Source organism: Limulus polyphemus, unplaced genomic scaffold, assembly GCF_000517525.1.
Source record: "Limulus polyphemus unplaced genomic scaffold, Limulus_polyphemus-2.1.2 Scaffold2388, whole genome shotgun sequence".
In the NCBI taxonomy this organism is placed as follows: Eukaryota; Metazoa; Arthropoda; class Merostomata; order Xiphosura; family Limulidae; genus Limulus; species Limulus polyphemus.
The window spans coordinates 77,324-95,391 of record NW_013667998.1 but is presented as its reverse complement, the minus strand read 5'-3'; the positions used below and the strand labels follow the sequence as shown (position 1 = coordinate 95,391).

The window sequence follows — 18,068 nt, the reverse complement described above, 5'->3', positions numbered from 1 at the left end:
AATAGTTTAATAATGGCAAAGATTTAATGTTTCATTATGGCATTATGGATAACCAAAAAGCAAGACTTTGAATTGCATATTTTACAATCAAAGTAAATCAATTTTTGAAATGTTAACAATCATTTAGTGTTTAACATCCAACAAAATTCTGATTCAGAAATATTACCATAAAAAATTACCAATTTATAATCTAGATAATTAAATTAACCAAATTATTATCACATCTTTTTAATGTTAACTAAATAATCCATTAACATTTCAAACAGGCATGAAGTAGACACAAACAAGAGGCAAAATTTAATCACCTTAACTTTATTAAGCACTGAAAATATGATTTATTGATCACAAGGGTACAAAACAATGTGTCATACACAGCTAAAAACTTTCACTCCTTAAAAGCCCTTTTTTAAGCCCGAATCACAACACACACTTGTTTGTGTGTGCGTGTATGTCACTGGTAAACTAAAGAAAGCCTTACCATACAAGAGGAACCTACAGTCGTACTTTAAACACTGGAAAGATAGTTTTTGTAATTCACAGAAATAAAATAATTCAAAAACAAATTCATTAGTATCATAAACTGTTAATATTACTTATAAGTCTGTTTCATTTTTTCACATCTAAAAGACCCAGAAATTATTTAAAAAGTACTCATTTTTTCCTTGCCTTGACTTTTATCCTCTTCAATTCTTGTCTTACAGTTTGTACTGAAAAAACATCTGGATAAATTTTCTTTTGCATAGGAGTGGGGGTGATTTACAAAAGTTCAAGCATGTTATTTAAAACAGACACTATTAATACCAAGGAATGTGAAGTGTAGACCATCACTGTAAAATCCTAGAATCAATGCAAGTTACATTCAACCAAATTTAAGAACATCACAACGTCTATACAATTTTTTTTCATACAGGGACCCTTAAGAAGTGAAAGGAGATAGGTTTAAAAATGAGACCTACCTACTGGAAGTCCTACAGTTATTAACAGTTAAATGTACTTGTTTAAAAACTACTTGTCATGATAATGAAACTAAATAAAAATTTTGTGTTGTGTATGTTGAATTTTTCATGGGCATCCACATAGTTACCTGGGTACACATAGACACAAATCACTACCACAAAAACAAGATATATTCAGGAAACCCTTCAAATGGAGTCATCATCATCATCAAATTTCAAGTATGACAGACCAGCAATGAACTCCTTTTTCTGCAAAAAAATCAACAGCAAATTTCACACACTGTTTTCCAAACTGGATTTCACTGCTTCTGGAAAAAGACATTCATTTTTACACCAAACCTGTTATCTTGCTTTTTCTGCCATTGGTACTTACCCTTATATATCTAACTTGGCCAAGATGAGGGCCATCAAAAACTGTCTGACCTCCAACCAGGCAGCTCTGCCAATGGTCACACGTACCATTTGTTCTCCCAGCTTTTGAAACAGAGTACAATACAACCAAACCAAAGATTACCCGAAATGTTATTTAAACATTTTCAAGAATTGGTTTTCATATGCATGACCCTTGGTAATAAATGAAACACTAGAAAGTCAATTATACTTACAGCAACTTCTTATCTTTGCCACAGCACCTAAACAGTGGTACATTGTTAAAGAAAGCATGAAAAACTGATATGAATCATTCTGTAGATGATTCAAACTGGATAAAAGGTTGTACAGTTTGTATTTTTTCTTTCATACTTCATCTTTACAAAACAGATGTGACAATCTCACAATGTTACTTGTGGTTAGTTTTTAATTTTGCTCCAATTTACAAACCTGTTAATAACAATTTGAACACTTGGAAAGAAGAAGAAGAAGAAAAAAAAAACACACACACACAACAAAAATAGCCTCCCATATTATATCACAACTGAAAAGCTATTTTGAAACGTTTAAAACACTGAGGAATATGCTACCTTACTTTTATACCTACCAGCATACCTAATTTGACGTACACAATATTACTGCCCATAGGCAGAGTAATTATACCCAGCATATGGATTTTGTTGGGGAAAGGGCTGCTGTTGAGGTGGGGGTTGTTGTTGTTGTTGTTGCTGCTGGGTATATGCTCCAGGATTCCACTGAGCTGATGGAGCTGGACCCCCATACTGTTGTCCTTGAGGAGCTCCAGTTGGTGCAGGTTGTGGCTGCTGAGGTGCTGTAGGTGGCTGTTGTCCTTGTGGTGCTGGAGCAGAAGACTGAGCTAGAGAAGGTTGTGGCTGCTGAGCATATTGTTGTCCTACCTAGTATTTACAAACAGAAAGGCAGCATATTGTTAATTTTTCTACACTGTTAGTTGTGTTGTTGTGAAACAACAATAAGAATAATACCAAATGCAATAAAGTAATTTTTTAAACAAATATTTCACTTCTGGTTATAGCAACTTGGTATATTTGTCAAACACCATATAAAATTTATAAGCTCAATGAATTTTTAGGGATACAAGTTATTAGTTATAAATATATAACAATGCTTGTTTTTATTTTAGCTTATTTCATAATTTCAAGATCCGTCCAAGTTGTACTTGGAAATAAAGATTTTCAACCATTTAGCATCAGAATCTAAATTTTCTCTATTGTTTGAATAATATATCGTGAAGCATCTCTGACCAATACAAGTAACTTGCAAACAAGTTTTAATATTTTACAAAGTGTACAGAGTGGATGTACTATAACTAGCACTCTCACCTTGTCTAAAAAGCTACCAAAATATTCTACATACGTTAAAGTGCCCAAGGCATGTTTAATCTAAAATTATTTATAAAAAATCCTGATGCTAGGCCTACAAGAAACTTTATAAACAAAGCTCACAGTTTATACTTGGCCTCTATCATTTTGTAAAATCCTTTTTTCTTCTTCTCACACAGCATTGACACCCAGAACCCCACAAAGAATGTAGGCATTAGTTTTGTGTATTGTAGTGCACGAAATTATGTGGAGTTACAGTTGCAGAAGTGATGTGAACATGACTAGTTAGTACTGATTCAAGAATGGGTACATGAAATCAGTGCTCTACCAGAACCAACCTAGCATGTCAACAAATTTTTCATACAAGTCCTTTGATATAACAATTTTAGAACTATTATTCTGAAGAAAAACCAAATCATAGGAAACATTTACTATAAATGGTAACATCTCCCCATATAAGGCTTTTTGTTTTCCAACATTCACTTATTCATGACTTAAGTCACACTTAAAATTAACTAACGGAACAACAACAATCCAAATTAGTAAGTTGAATATTAAAAACACAATAAATACAATATTCTCCCCAAATTAAAAATGAAAAATCTAGGTACAGGTCCTCCGCTTAAATACTGTAGTACAGGTATTTTCAAGACTGAAGAAGAGCTATTACTTAAGCAGTTCTAAGTCACAAGTATTCATTTTCATTATTTCTGGTTAAAATTATATTATCTTTCAAATGATTCATAAATGGTCTAGGTAAGCAGACAAACAAAAATTTGTAAACATTATTACATGCAGTAGTTGATATCCTTAAAATAGCACACACATATAGTAATTAAACCTTTATTGTTTATCAGGTAATGTATGGATGAAGCATATAAAATTCAACTAACCTGTTGGTTAGCACGAGCTTGCTGCTCAATAATCTCTGCTTCTCGGTGTTTTCCCAAAGCTCGATAGTATTCTATCCACGCTGCACTATAATCAGGTTGTCCACCTGCTGTAGTTGCTGTCAAGTACAGTAACACTTAAAACAAACCATATGGAGAGACTACTCCATACACCAAAAACAAAAGATTATCATTTCATTAAAAATAGTCAAGAGTTTCAGAAATGTATTAATAACGACTACAAGTCTCACAAATTCACCGTGGTACAATTAAATTGAAAAAAGTTTTATATCACAAATAAATGGTACATAATAAATATGAATTTTAAAAACATGTTGGACAGGAACACACCCTTCCTTAGATGACTTTAAATTCTGATGGACTAAAGCATTTGATACTACATAGGGTTATCAAACATAGAATGTCCACCCACCCTTTCATTTTTCTTTAAAACTGTAATTTGTCATATCATAATTAAAAATCTAATATAAGCTATAACCTAACCTTTATTCATGTTGCCAAGACTCAAGTTAAACCAGTTTATGTATATTACATTATCATATTATATTGTATCAAACTTTTTATACCATTTAACCTCAATTCTTACCAGGCTGTGATTGTTGTTGGGCTGGCTGTGGCTGGGAAGGCTGTGGTTGGCCTTGGGGTTGAGGCTGCCCCTGTGGTTGCTGATTATAAAACTGAGCATAATAAGCAGACCATGCTGCAGCATTTGCATCAGCAGCAGCTTTTGCTATACAAGTAAAATACATCATTTTGTCACTAAATTTTTCACAACATTAAATACTTGAATAAAAGACTGAATTTAACCCTTTTGTTCTTTTAAGAGTTTAATAATTACCTACTCAAAATTTATGGAGGAAATGGTGTGTTCTAGACATGACAGTCTTATGACAGGTTTTTTGCAATGGAAACTATATTGTATGGTTATTGTCAAAATGTATAGTCGTAAGAAAGAGCATGACTGAACCTAGCTGTGACGCCAAAAACTGTTTTAAGATAAAGCACTCAACCTCGTCAGAGTTACTAATTTCACAGATCTATTTGCTTTTAAAAATAATTTTAGAAGGTGTTTTACACCCTACATACAACAGTTTCACATTTATTTGTATGTGCCTTTGCACTACAAAATAAGCTTAACACTTCCAAAAAAAAAAATCTTCAGGTCAGTATGTGCAAAATGTTGCAGGTCTATATAGTATCCTGGTGGATGTATTGTGATTGGTTTGTTTACCCCTGGTTCTGATGGATGGAAAGACTGCATGAGGTTTCAACCAATCGTAGCCATAGATTGCTCACCTCTAATCCCAAATCTCTGTGTTAATGTAGAAAGATTCTACAATTTTTCTTGTTTTCCAATTTGTTTGTGTCTATTATTCTAGTATTAACCCAGTTTATTTTGTGTCCAGTTGATATGGCATGTTCTGCAATTGCTGAATTTTGTATTTTCACGAGTCTTGTGTTGTCTTTGTGTTCTTGTCCAGTCTTCTTCGGGTTTTTCCAATGTATATGTTTTGTTGCAAAAACATGGAATTTCACAGATGTTATTCATTTGTAGTTTCCTGTTTGGTTTTCACTAGAATAGATCTTATTTTCATTGGACATCTATGTTGAACTTCTTGGCTATACATTTCAGTAGTTCACTGAAATTTTGCATGTAAATGGTAGTGTTCACATCTTTTCTTCCAGCTGTGGTCTTCTTCAGGTAGTTTTTGATGATGGTAGAGGTGCAACTGTTCTGTTTAAAACACACTATGATCTTTTGGCATTTTGTATTGATGGGTATCTCATCACAAACGTTTACAGAAAACCCATCCATTCTTCCAGTCCTATCATCCAATCTCAGTGAAATGTGATAAAATTCAATGCCTAAACAAGAGAGCAGAAGACATATGTATATTTTGTTTTACCCACCATCATGCCTCAAGTTGAACAAAAAATGTGGCCTGGTTAACTAATGCTATAAAATCCTTACCAATGGTGTAACTATCGGTTTGGCCACACCTTTTTTTCACATCCAAGGTGTTTTTGATTAAATACACATATACAAGAACTTATTTACTGAAAATAAACTATCAGATATTGTTTGCAAAATGATATTCCACAAGGCTCGACAAAGATGAAGGTGACAGCATGTTGAAAGGTGAGGTTAAAAGTCCCGGATAAAACATTTTTGGTCTGACTGTTGTTTTGTATAATCTATGTGCTTCAATTGGCAAAATAAAGAATCAATATTAATGAATATCAAACAAGAAAGCCATAAACTGACCAAATAAATATATAATGGAACTATTTGGTCTTCAATAAATAAGAGTCTAGCATGACTTTCTTTCTGAAATCAGTGTTTCAGAAGAGAATTTTAGAAATTTTACCACCTAAAAATGTTATAGAAAAACTGAATCAAATTTAATAAATTTTTTTAGGTAGGAACTAGCATGGTTCATATTAAATTGCTCAGATAATTTTCAAGCACTTTTTATAAGCTAAAATCTACACCAAAATCAATCAGATTCCATTGAAATTTCATAAAATTCCTATTTATTTGTTCAATGCATGAATGTAGACTAAAATGAAAAGAAAGATTATAGTTATTTCGCTCAACTCTGCAACATGTATTAAAGTTAGATATATCAATATATTCTGCCATTATAATATCTTCAAGTACGTTTACAAAAAAAAGGCCCCTTTTCAAGCACTTTAAATTGCAATCTCAATTTCAAGGATGTGTATGCACCATACCACTTAAGAAAAATCTGTATCAAGTTTGGTCAAGAATTTTCATTGTATGAATACAAGTGTAATGGAGTACTTTTTGCAACCATGTTAGTTAAGACTTTAAATAACCCTCTAAGCATCTCAAAAATTAATTTTACACTAGACAATAAGTTACATTACTTACTAGGATCATTTGGTGCTGCTGGTTGGTTTTGCCAATGTTGGTAGGCATTGCCCCACCCCTGTGGAGCATAGTGTTGGTTTGGTGGTGCAGGCTGCTGTTGACTGTAGAAAAAAGTCAACCAATTAAACACTGTAAAGATTGGGTTGTTTGTATTTCTATAATCTAGAACTCTTAGTTTTACACTTTCTATATCCAATTTCATGAAACATGTCAATAAGTAATTTAATAAAACTTTGTTTTCCTTACATCTAGGTTGCTTACCACAAACCTATTTCAGCCATAATAATGTACAATACTTTAATATTCACTAATAATTTCCTACTATTTCTTCAATCCATGGTAGATTAAGCAAGGCCTTTACAAAATGTTCATTATCATTGACAAACTTCACTCCAGATGTTGGTTTTATTGAAATCCTAGTTTTCACAAATGTGTTATAAATTATATATTCTACTTTCTCCACTGATGAATAAAGTTAAAAGTGAAATATTTGGAAATGATTAAAAATTAACAGTTTATTCTTGTTACATTAATTAGTAGATTTAGTTACATCAAACACCAAATCTTTTACTTTGTTTTGAGCTATGACACAAATATATAAAAATAATAAATTTATGTTAGACATTTATTACGCTGTTGTTGTACCAAACTTTCTAAATGTTCTAACATTGTTCTGTGAAAGTTTTATATAATTATATATCTATAAAAGTAAAAATCTTACTAAGGTTGAGGGTACTGTGTTGGGTAAGGTCCAGGACCAGGCCCTGGTCCATTAGGTCCAGGAGGCTATATAAAACATGTAATTTTATATGTTAGCTGAAAAACTGATAAAATGTCTAAAACTTCAACACTACAATTTATTAACAGTAAAATTTACTATTAGAAACATGTTTCTGGTAATGAGTCCAAATAAAAAACAAACAAACAAAAAAAACCCTAATTGGTAAAAGAAAAAAGTATCAACTCTAACACAAGACAAATTTATAACACAGATTTATGATATTTACATGCTGTACTTTATTTAGATAAGAGCTGGGAGATTAGTGGTACTTGTCAATCCAATAACTGATGGCTCCACCAAATTAAACTAAATATTAAAAGTTTTATTTAAGTCAATGTTTATAAACTGAATCTGGTAAACATGAAGATTCCAGTATTTGATTCCACTATACTTACACCACCATTTGGATGTACATTTCCACTTCCTCCAATTTTTTCATTTATCAACTGCTGTGCATGCTCAATCTGTTGAGGAGCTCCCCTGATAATAAACACTTTCTCATGAGGGTTTGGAGGTGGTCCTCTTGACAATTCAACGTGTGCTCCACTCTCTTGGTTAATTCCCTTTATTGCTTCTCCACCTAAATTAAAAAATATTTAATATTCTAAAATAAGTTACAAATCTTTTATAATGAGAGAAATCCCACATACAGAATTAAACAGTTTTCATTTACCAGCATTATGACAGTCTTTAGTTTCTAAACTTGCAGATAAAATGATAAAAAATAGGCACTACACTTGCTGTTTGTGATTGTATTACTTCAAAAACAATAAATAATGGTTTATACTTTTTGACAAATTTATATGAAAAGTTGTAGAAATAAATAAAGTTCACAGTGAATTCTTCCAGTACATGTATTTAAATCTTACATTATTGTCAGGAAATAGAAACTAACAAATATGCCAAAGAAATATAATCCCTAATGTCACTGTAGCACAAGTTTGACACCAGATATTTGAAACAAGTGGAATACCAATGATGTCTGGCTCTAATTCTGTGCAAATGTTGAGTAATTACAGATAATCACTTCAAAATTTGTTTGCTTTCTTTTCTACAACAGCAAGCTTTTATATATTCAAATAAAGATCTTAATAAAGCATGAATCTGAAATTTCACATATGCTACAAAACTGTATACAAATTTTTAATGACAATCACATTGAGAATTTAATAAAAGCTTCGTATGAAACCTAAGTGATTTCAAATTTTAACTAACCTTTGCCTATGACAAGACCACATTTATTCGCAGGAACTGAATAAGTAATTTCCTGCATGTCACCATCAGGTCGACCTCTTCCCATTCCTGGACCTGGTGGACCAAATTGTGGGCCTCCTGGGCCCCCATCATATCCTCTGCCACGTCCTCTACCAACATTTTGTTGGTCTCTCATCTATTAGAAATATTTAAAAAATGTTTTCATTCCTATTAACACTAATTAACACACAGATCATTTCAAATCTAACTGAATGACTATTGCATTTCTGTTCCTATACATTACACATTCCTAACCATTTAAGTATAAATGTCAATTCATTGCATGTCACAGAATTTTACTAAATTACACAACTTTACCACTGTATGTCAATAAATTTGGCATCAAAATGCAGTTTATAATTTAAATAAATCCTCAATTTTCACTTCCATTGACAAAGGATGTTAATGTGTTTTCTTAATTTTCCTGTTTAATTTCTATAACTTTGATAGCGTAGAATCTACAGTGTCTAACTAATATAAACAAATAAATAATGACATCAAATTTACAGTTTAAACAGCTTAACTTTTCCATTTGCTGCCGAGATATCAATACATTATTAAAACCCATGTTTTCTGACTTGGTGCACATGCTTATAACAATAGAAAGTTTTTTTTTTTCCAAGATGGCAACCACCCTTTGAATTTGATAGCACTATATATTAGTTGAAAGGAAGTGACTATTGTGTGTGTAAGCAAAGTTGCCATCCATAGCATTATCATTTTTAACCTATTTACTGTTTAGAGAGCCTGTTAAATTAGTTATTTTTTGTATATTCCGTTTTAGTGAGATGTATTATTTATGCTCTAAATCATATATGAAAGGTATAATAATTTTAGTTTCAACAACAAACTAAGAGAAAAAACAATAATCCTATCTAATTACACATTCAAGTGAACAGTAGCATTCCATGCAGTATGTCAGTGTACAAGAATCTGCCGAGTTCCCACTATGGTGTATTGCTTTTTGTGGATGAATAAGCTGTGGTACTAGTCAGGTAATAAAACCACAAGATTAAATTAAAGAGATGTAAAAAGGTAAGCAGTTGAAACTTTTAATATAAAAAACTGACAATCTCAAAAATTATACATTCAAAGAAGAAATATTGTTCATCTTTACTTCAGAATTTTTGAAATATTAAATTTTACTGTATATTGATAATCTTGCTACAGTTAGTGTTAGAGTAGAGAAAATAAAAGCAATATATGAAGTTTTACCTTAAAAACACTTGATATTCATTTAGAGTTTATGCAAATTAAATATGAAAATTGGAAGATATAAAAAATTATTGCATCCATCAGTGAAGGCTTTAGAAATTCAGACTAATCTTTAATATAAATATTTCATTAAAAACTCTGATTTTTTATGTATAACAGGCTTATAATGTTTACTAAAATCTTGCCAAATTTCATGAGTAAAGTTTTAGTTCCAGTATGTATTCATTTGTAGTTTTTCAAGGTCAGTCATACTGACTGATAAATGCATGTAGGGTTAAATATTAAACCAAATTTTAGTTTAAAGTGTGATGCAAAGGTAAATTTAATCTTATATTTTTTATATCAAATTATATCATAAATATTATGTAGCACAGTCTATTAATCTATTTACACTAATAATAAATTTGACACTACAATTCAAAGTATTCTGTCACAAAATTTGTTCGAGAGAGCATTTACATATCCCAGTAATCCACTAAAATTAAGAAAATCACCTTACAACAAAGAGTTAAATATGAAAAATTTATACCACTGATCTATTTATATTATTGTAAGGAAACAGTTATTGTTGTGACACATAAGTATGCCACAGAAATTTAATCCCTAATGTTACTGTAGCACAAGTTTGACACCAGACATTTGAAGCAAGTGAAACACCTGATGATGTCTGGCTCTAATACTGTGCAAATGTTGAGTAATTACAATCACTTATCACTTTAAACAATTCTGGTTTTGTTTTTTACAATAGAAAATACTTGTGTATGTTCAAATAAATATGTTACTGAAGTATGAATCAGGAATTTCATACATTCTACAAAATTTTACACAACTTTAACGAAAATTATATTAACAATTTAGTAAAACCTATTTATTATTGCTTATCTATATTGTCAAATGAATAGCCACAAAAAAATAAAATTGGCTTAAACAATTAAAAAATAAGGCTCCATTATATCAGCATATTTCTTTTGAAGTTCAGAATTAGAAAATCTATGTTTTTATGTACCTTTTGCACAATAGGATCCAAAATATAAATCCACCTTTCAAACTTTCCTCTGTAAGCATGTTAAATTTGATGTTACATACATAGTGTGACCAATAAGTATAGAATGCTTTAAGTACTCTAAGTAATATGCCTACATGCCTTTCTTATTTACCTTTAAAAGTTTGACACCAGGTTCACTTAACCCTATGTGCACTGAGTCATTGACAAAATTAATGAAGCTTTTAGTAATTTTTACAAGTATATTGTACACAAAGAAAAAAAGATTGAATTTTTATTAAAGTATTTTTACTGAAGATATGTCTGTGAATTTACTGAGTCAATCTGACTAGCCTGAATGCAAGGTGATTTTTTGTGTTATGAATAAAAATACTTTTTTCATCTTAGTTTTCATAGTTCAGTTGCATAACCTCTAGAATTTCTGATATAAATGTTAAGTTTTTCCAGTAGGATTTTACATTTTTTATTTTCTCTAACACTAATTTTGCTGAAAAGTTGAAAAATACAAAATAAGTGTAAATTATCCTTTTTCCTTTCTAGAATGACTGCATGTTGTAACAATTACATACTATTTATCCTTACAGTCAAAGCTAACAAAGTTTTTTCAAATCTAGGTTTATTTACTTTTATTCCTAAACAGCTGCACCTTACACACAGATTGTTACCAGCACATACACTCAAATTACTCAATCACCCCTTTTGATGTGTTTGTGCTATCACAAGTATGTTTTATTTTTTCTCATCTAACCTAAGTTTCTAATTTTTTACTTTAGGAACTTTTACAATTGATACTATATATATACATAAAGAAATTTAGTAACCACATCAGGCCCTGATGAATGGTTAACCCTACTTTTTTGTAACAATGTTGGTGGTACATAAAATAATTTATATATATATATATATGAAGTTTGCACAAAAAATACAACACAAAAAACATACAATATCCTAAAACTACGATCATTTAGCTGGCTTTCCAACTAAGCTATAAATGGGTTAAACATATTGTTAAAATTCTGTTAGCTAGTGAAGCTCATCTCCACAATAACAAACAATTAAACTAAGACCAAATAATTCAAAATCTGCTGTGAAAACAAGCTACCCTTACACAAAATTTAGTAAATTAATTAATCATTAGCAAATGTCAAGAGAAATTTACTGACTTTTTTGAAAGAAAGGATGTGGTAGGATGAAACAGCATATAGGTTTGACTTTCTTGTTTAAATTCCAGTAGAGCAAGAAGCTTTGCAGCTAGAAATTTATATTATGGCTTTACAATATCTATACTATAAACATGTAATTTCTGTCAAACTCAGAAGATCATATAGGGGTTGAAAGAAAATCTAAAATTCGCAATTTAGAGCAAAGAAGTGTCACATGATACAGAAATGAAGACTGTGAATGTAATTATTTCCTTCTGATATTAAATATTCAAAACTTTTAAGGTATTAAGATTTCAGTTATAAACTGTTTAGGTGCTAAATTTATTGACATACATTGATAATAAGATTTAAATTAAATATTGAATGTAACTAAAAAAAGTTGTGACACTTTTATCTCACCTGTGAAAGAATCTAATACAGTGCATAAAATACTAACATTAAGAAATCAACTCATACTAAATGAACATCTCCATGGTGTCTGAAATGGTTTAAAGACATTTTATTGAATGTTAAGTTTGAGATTTTAGCATACCAAAACACTGCGAATCAGGTCATGTATGATGTTTGCAGCCCTCTGAGCTTGTTCTGGGTTTCCACTGACTAAACAAATTCTGTCACCTGGACCATCATCTTTCCCTTGTTGGAATTGGACCTTAGCTCCTCCAGAGTCTTGCTGGATTCGTCTAATCATGTCTCCACTTTTCCCTATAACCACTCCAACTGCTTGCCTTGGTACTAAAATCTATTGAACAATCATCCCATAAAAAGAAGAGTGATGAACTATAAAACTACCAGCAATGTCCAAACATAACTAAGATTTCCAAAATAAAGAATCTCCACTGTACAATTTTATTACCATAAACATTTCTGTTTTCAAAACCATCTCGACAAACAAGCAATATTACTTTTAACAGCATCATAACTGTGGCAAATTTATTAACCCTAATGCATGTCATCACGTTTACACTTACATTCAAAATGTTATTAAACTACTATTTTATGAATGTATGTCAATAAATTTGGCATCAAATTGTAGTTTATAATTCAGATTTTAGTATTATACATTATTTAGTTTCTTAACTTAAAAGTACACATTAAAAAAATTGCTACACATCAATTTTTGTGTGTCATGCGGTATGTTGTCTTCTACTTTTAATCGGGTTACATTACAACATCTATAGTTTCTTATGAATTAGAGCCTTCAATTACCAATATTGACAAGCTAGAATATAAAATATTTTTCTGATATATTATATTTAGTGAATCTACAACGGTGGCTCTGTCCTCCTCTTCATTTTTGAAAATACTTGTTCATCTGCATCCACTTTTCAATTACATATTTATAACCAATCAAAAGCACTCATTTTGAACTCAAATTCTACCAGTCTTTATCAATTTTACATGGGTAAAACCGCCTTTCCCGTTTCAAGTTTGAAGAATGGTATCAAGGCAACACAGGGATTGGAAATACTTTTTTAGACCCAAATACAGCTTAGTTAGGAAGTCTGATAAACTGCAGTGGAATTTTGTGATATTGGTATAATAATTTACAATTTATTACTTCAAAATGCATATATAAAATATACAAAAAATATTTTTTACATCCTCCATGTGTCAAATTCGACTAGGCTTAGCAAGTACAAATAAACTTTATAAACATCACAAGTACTACAGATCATTGTTTTCTATATTTTTTATATACTGTTTAACATTTTAAGAAAAGTAAATGAAATTTAAGAATTTATTTGTAAATAGTAATAACAAATATATATACATGTGTGACGTATGATAACTGAATGATTGTAATTTACAAAAACTGGAGCACTAGTACAAAGATAACACTTGTGCTTTATAAAGGCCAGTTTTATGCTATTCGATAAGGAGACACGAGCCGCAGATGCACCATGTGGTTAACAGCCTGTGAGGCACTATTAATAGTTAGACACAGTTCAAAGGTGAATAAAATTAATAAATATAAATAGATGTATACTGTTAATTTGCAGTCATTCTAAAACAAAAACATAATTTAGATTTATTTCTTAATTTTTTATGATAGTTATGAGGTCAGACAAGTTCACCAACCCTGCATAGCGTTAAGGTAGAAAAAATAACAAATAAAATACAAAGTTTGATAGTTATCTAAAGGTTATTAGGAAGTTAAAGATTATGCAAATGAAATTTGAAAATGTTCAATCTTAAAATCAAAATTACTTTGCAAGTTGGATAGTCAGCTCCAAAAAAAAAAATTCACAAGCAAATCTTTAATTTAAAAAATCTGCTATTTTGTTTGTTTGTTTTTAATTATGCACAAAGCTACACAAAGGCTATCTGTGCTCTGCCCACCACGGGTATCGAAACCCGGTTTCTAGCATTGTAAGTCCGCAGATATGCCGCTGTGCCACTGGTGGGTGCTATTTTGTGTATTACAGCCTTGTAATGTTTACTGCTAGTCTGTAAAATCTCATGAAGATACGTATACATTATAAAAAGTTATAGTACGAATACTCTTGTGGTTACTTCGGTGGATACAGGCTAGTTGCAATGCATGCAGGCTGTAGTCAGAGTTAATACAAAATGAAAGAAAGTTTCTTAAACATTAATTTTAGTTATGAAATTCAATACAGTGAAACTTCATTGATCTGAACATTTCTACTGAGCTACTTCATATGTATTACTGAGACATCTAGATAATCAACTCAGTCATTTTGAATACTATTGGACACTATTAATAGTATGCATTATTGATCAATAAATGATAGGTTTCAAACTAGTAAGAGTGGGCATGCAACTGGTAAACAAAAAGTAACTGTATGTACAATATGCTTATCAGTAATATTATTCTATACATTGTCAATAATTACACAAGTTCCACAACAAAAGTGTCATTTCATTATCTTAATATATGACATCATTTTGTTCAAATCAATCAGTAGTTACTTACAGAACACAAAATAAACAGTATTGGTCACGTTTACAATAACTCACTTTCCAAAAAATTACAATTTGCTTTTGAACTGAAATATTCTTCTTTTGTAGCTTCTTAACAGCTTTAAGCAAATAACACATCATCATGTCATCTTCTTCATATAAATAACCATTTTGTTTGAACAATGTGAAGAAATTCTTAAGGCTAGATTGTGCTCTTCTCAGAATGACTGGCTTGACTGATTGACCATTTTAATGACAGATTCACAGTCACCACAAACTTGTCTTCAGCTGACACAGCACTATTACTACCTGAGATTAAGGTATGAATACAATAAACAATCTCATTAATGACATCTCAAAAAGATCAACAGTTCACTCTGCCCAGGCTGCAGCAAGATCTTGACACACTTAAAATTTTTAATAGTTTCTATAGTAACAATGGACCAGGCAAAACCAATTGTAAAGCTTTACAGATATTTACAGTTAGTGAATTGTTATCTTCAGCACAATCTATATACTTTCTAACCAACTAATGTTAGTAGTAAGCTTTAAATAATCTGATTATCCCTGTGTCACTAAAATGGTGTTTGACAGCATGTGGTACAGTGTTACATTAAACAGCTCTGGTGCAGCAGAACTAGAAGCATTATTCACAAAGTAAATGATTTTTCTCTTATTTGAGTGCATCCTTCTCTTCAAATTCTCCAGCCACACCAAGAACACCGATGACATGATCTAGGTGTCCTTATTCCACCTGCATCTTGCATGGGCAGTAAGTTATGGTACAGGTACACTACCGATTTTCCGGCACCCTTGGTTCCACAGCCTTGCTGAACCAACAGAGGTTACGTAATATTAACTCAACAATACACCTCTAACCCACTAATTATAGCTCTCCCATGTCTCTAAAGCACCATGGACTGCTAGAAACTTAAATAAAACAAATATTAAATGTGAATTAAATGATTAATGAAATACATTAGTACAGGTATAAATTATAGAGGCTTATTAATTACTGTACTTATAAAGAATGTTGCAGTAGTACAGCTTCCAAAGTGGCAAAATTTAGAATTTTACTGTTATTATCATTGTTATTTTTAAGTACATTACATTTTGAATTTTCATACACTATTATCAACATTCTGTGTTGTAAAAAATTGAACTAAATATTTGTTTCTTGTTAAACTACATATTCTGGACAACGTTCATGAAAAAATTCAAGCAATTTGATCCACTAGTTTAATATTTATAAGAAAATGTTCACTAGAGTGACGTACCTACTTAAAATGTAAATAGCCCATCCCAAAAGAGTGCGCGCCACATGAAATGCAATCTGTGGCTGCCCAGTGAAATAGTCTGGCAGTCATGGGAATTAGGTACACACTCATAATTTTGTCCGGATTCAAGGAAGTGCCAGAAAATTGGTGGTGCGCAGTAGTTCTCAGAAAATTTGTCATAAACTAGTACCTGCTAGTTAGTGCAGATGTTTTGTGCTCAGCAATTATCTCATCATTTCTTGTTCTGATCAAAACTCTCATGCAGTCACATACTGATGACCAAATCATGCATACAATGGAAAATGCATGTTTGTTCTAAGATATAGCTGTTTGTATTTGGAACACGAACATAAGGATTTCTGAATAAATTTCTCAATGTGAAGCTTTGTTCATATGGAAAATCTTCCAGATTATTGATACCCAGACTAACAAGAGTTCATTTTTTGTAATACAGTTAGATTTTGTGAAAAAGTTTTGCATAAGTCATAGTTTTTAAACCTTGTTCTGGGGAACCCGAGGGTTCTGTGAAGGGTCACAGAGGTTCCCCATAAAGATAACAGATCATGGCACATTTTGTTTTTCCTTTCTTCAATTATTGAGTGTTAACCCACCAGGGACCAAATATATTTTTAAACATCATGAGTTAGTTGATATTTAGCATGATATATTTTGTATATCTATGTACAATTTTACATAAATGATACCATTATGAACTCGGCCACTTTCACCTAGGAGTTCCATGACATAATGAATGAAATAAGATGGTTCCATGGCTTTACAAAGCTTGAAAACCACTGATGTAAGTTATTAACAACTTCTAGTATTAAAATCAATGATTTCAAGTTAAATTTTATAGCAAAGTTCTATCTAAGCTCTTACAAAAACCCAAATTGGAACAAACCTTTGTTGTGGTGAGGTCTACTATCAAACCCTATTCACAAGGCATCTTTTGGCCTTAATGGCGTTAGCGAAATCCTCACTGTTTAATTTAGCACAGCATCTACACTCATCACTCAACAAAGAATGTGGGTTCTAGTTTTCTGTGCAGCATACTGTAGAAAGAGATTTAGAACTATAATTTTTATTTAAATTGTGAAAATTGATAGGCCGGTGTGGACTAGACACTTGGAAAGGGTTTTAAATACATTCTAAAAACACTAAATGAAATTTGTTCATGGATTAGTTATGTGAAATTAGGTGCTTTGATTACACAATGCAAAAAAATATTCTAAGATTAACATAATATATGCTTTTAAATCCTTGTTCTGGGGAACTCGAGGGTTCTGTGAAGGATCACAGAGGTTCCCCATTTTGTTCTCTACAACTTACTGTAGAGATACATGTGTATATGTATATTTTTAAATAAACTGTGTTTAATAAATCTTAGAATCAAATGTCTCTTACCTCTTGTGCACCAGGAGGCACAGATCCATAATCATTTGTTGGAGGCCCTCCTCCCATGAAGATACCATCTCTGTTAGCATTCTGAACAAAATCATACAAGCATCTCAACAGAATACCATTTACTGGAAACCAGTACTTCAGATTAAATTTACAGCACCATAAAAATAAAGTATGGAATTATATATCTATAGTAGCATATTTCATTACGGAACTGAAAATTAAACATCTTAACCCTTTCACAACAGGTGGGTCTAACTGTCATGGTCTTTTAGCAATTTATTTTCAAAACTTTATTATTACTATATATCAATAAAATTGGCATCAAGAAAGTGCATATATTTCAAATTTTAAAATTATGTATGTTTTAATTTCTTAATTCAAAAGAGAATATAAATAGAATAAAGCTAAATATTGATTTGTGTGTGTGTGTGTGTGTGTGTGTGTGTGTGTGTGTGTGTGTGTGTGTGTGTGTGTGTGTGTGTGTGTCACACACCTACCTCCTCTCTGTTGTTCTTGGTTCTTCTTATTTTATTTTTTACTTTTTTTTACC

At 31.2% G+C, this 18,068-nt stretch overlaps 1 protein-coding gene across 5 annotated transcripts in view; it reads right to left on the bottom strand.

Annotated features, from left to right (window-relative positions):
• Positions 1-296: 296 nt before the first annotated feature.
• The window catches only part of LOC106466821 (far upstream element-binding protein 1-like), a 45,809-nt gene continuing 28,037 nt past the window's right edge, over positions 297-18,068 (bottom strand). For 3 of the 5 annotated variants that reach the window (XM_022394897.1, XM_013927122.2, XM_022394899.1), the window contains exons 10-19: positions 17,519-17,599; positions 12,442-12,651; positions 8,490-8,664; positions 7,670-7,854; positions 7,215-7,279; positions 6,494-6,594; positions 4,184-4,327; positions 3,580-3,695; positions 1,941-2,242; positions 297-1,205 (exon numbers count right to left, since the gene is read on the bottom strand). In XM_022394897.1, the coding sequence (XP_022250605.1) occupies positions 1,961-2,242; positions 3,580-3,695; positions 4,184-4,327; positions 6,494-6,594; positions 7,215-7,279; positions 7,670-7,854; positions 8,490-8,664; positions 12,442-12,651; positions 17,519-17,599 (1,359 nt within the window). In that variant the 3' untranslated portion in view covers positions 297-1,205; positions 1,941-1,960. Of the gene's footprint in view, positions 1,206-1,932; positions 2,243-3,579; positions 3,696-4,183; positions 4,328-6,493; positions 6,595-7,214; positions 7,280-7,669; positions 7,855-8,489; positions 8,665-12,441; positions 12,652-17,518; positions 17,600-18,068 lie in introns of all 5 variants that reach the window. The other 2 variants (XM_022394898.1, XM_022394901.1) reach the window with 2 other exon arrangements.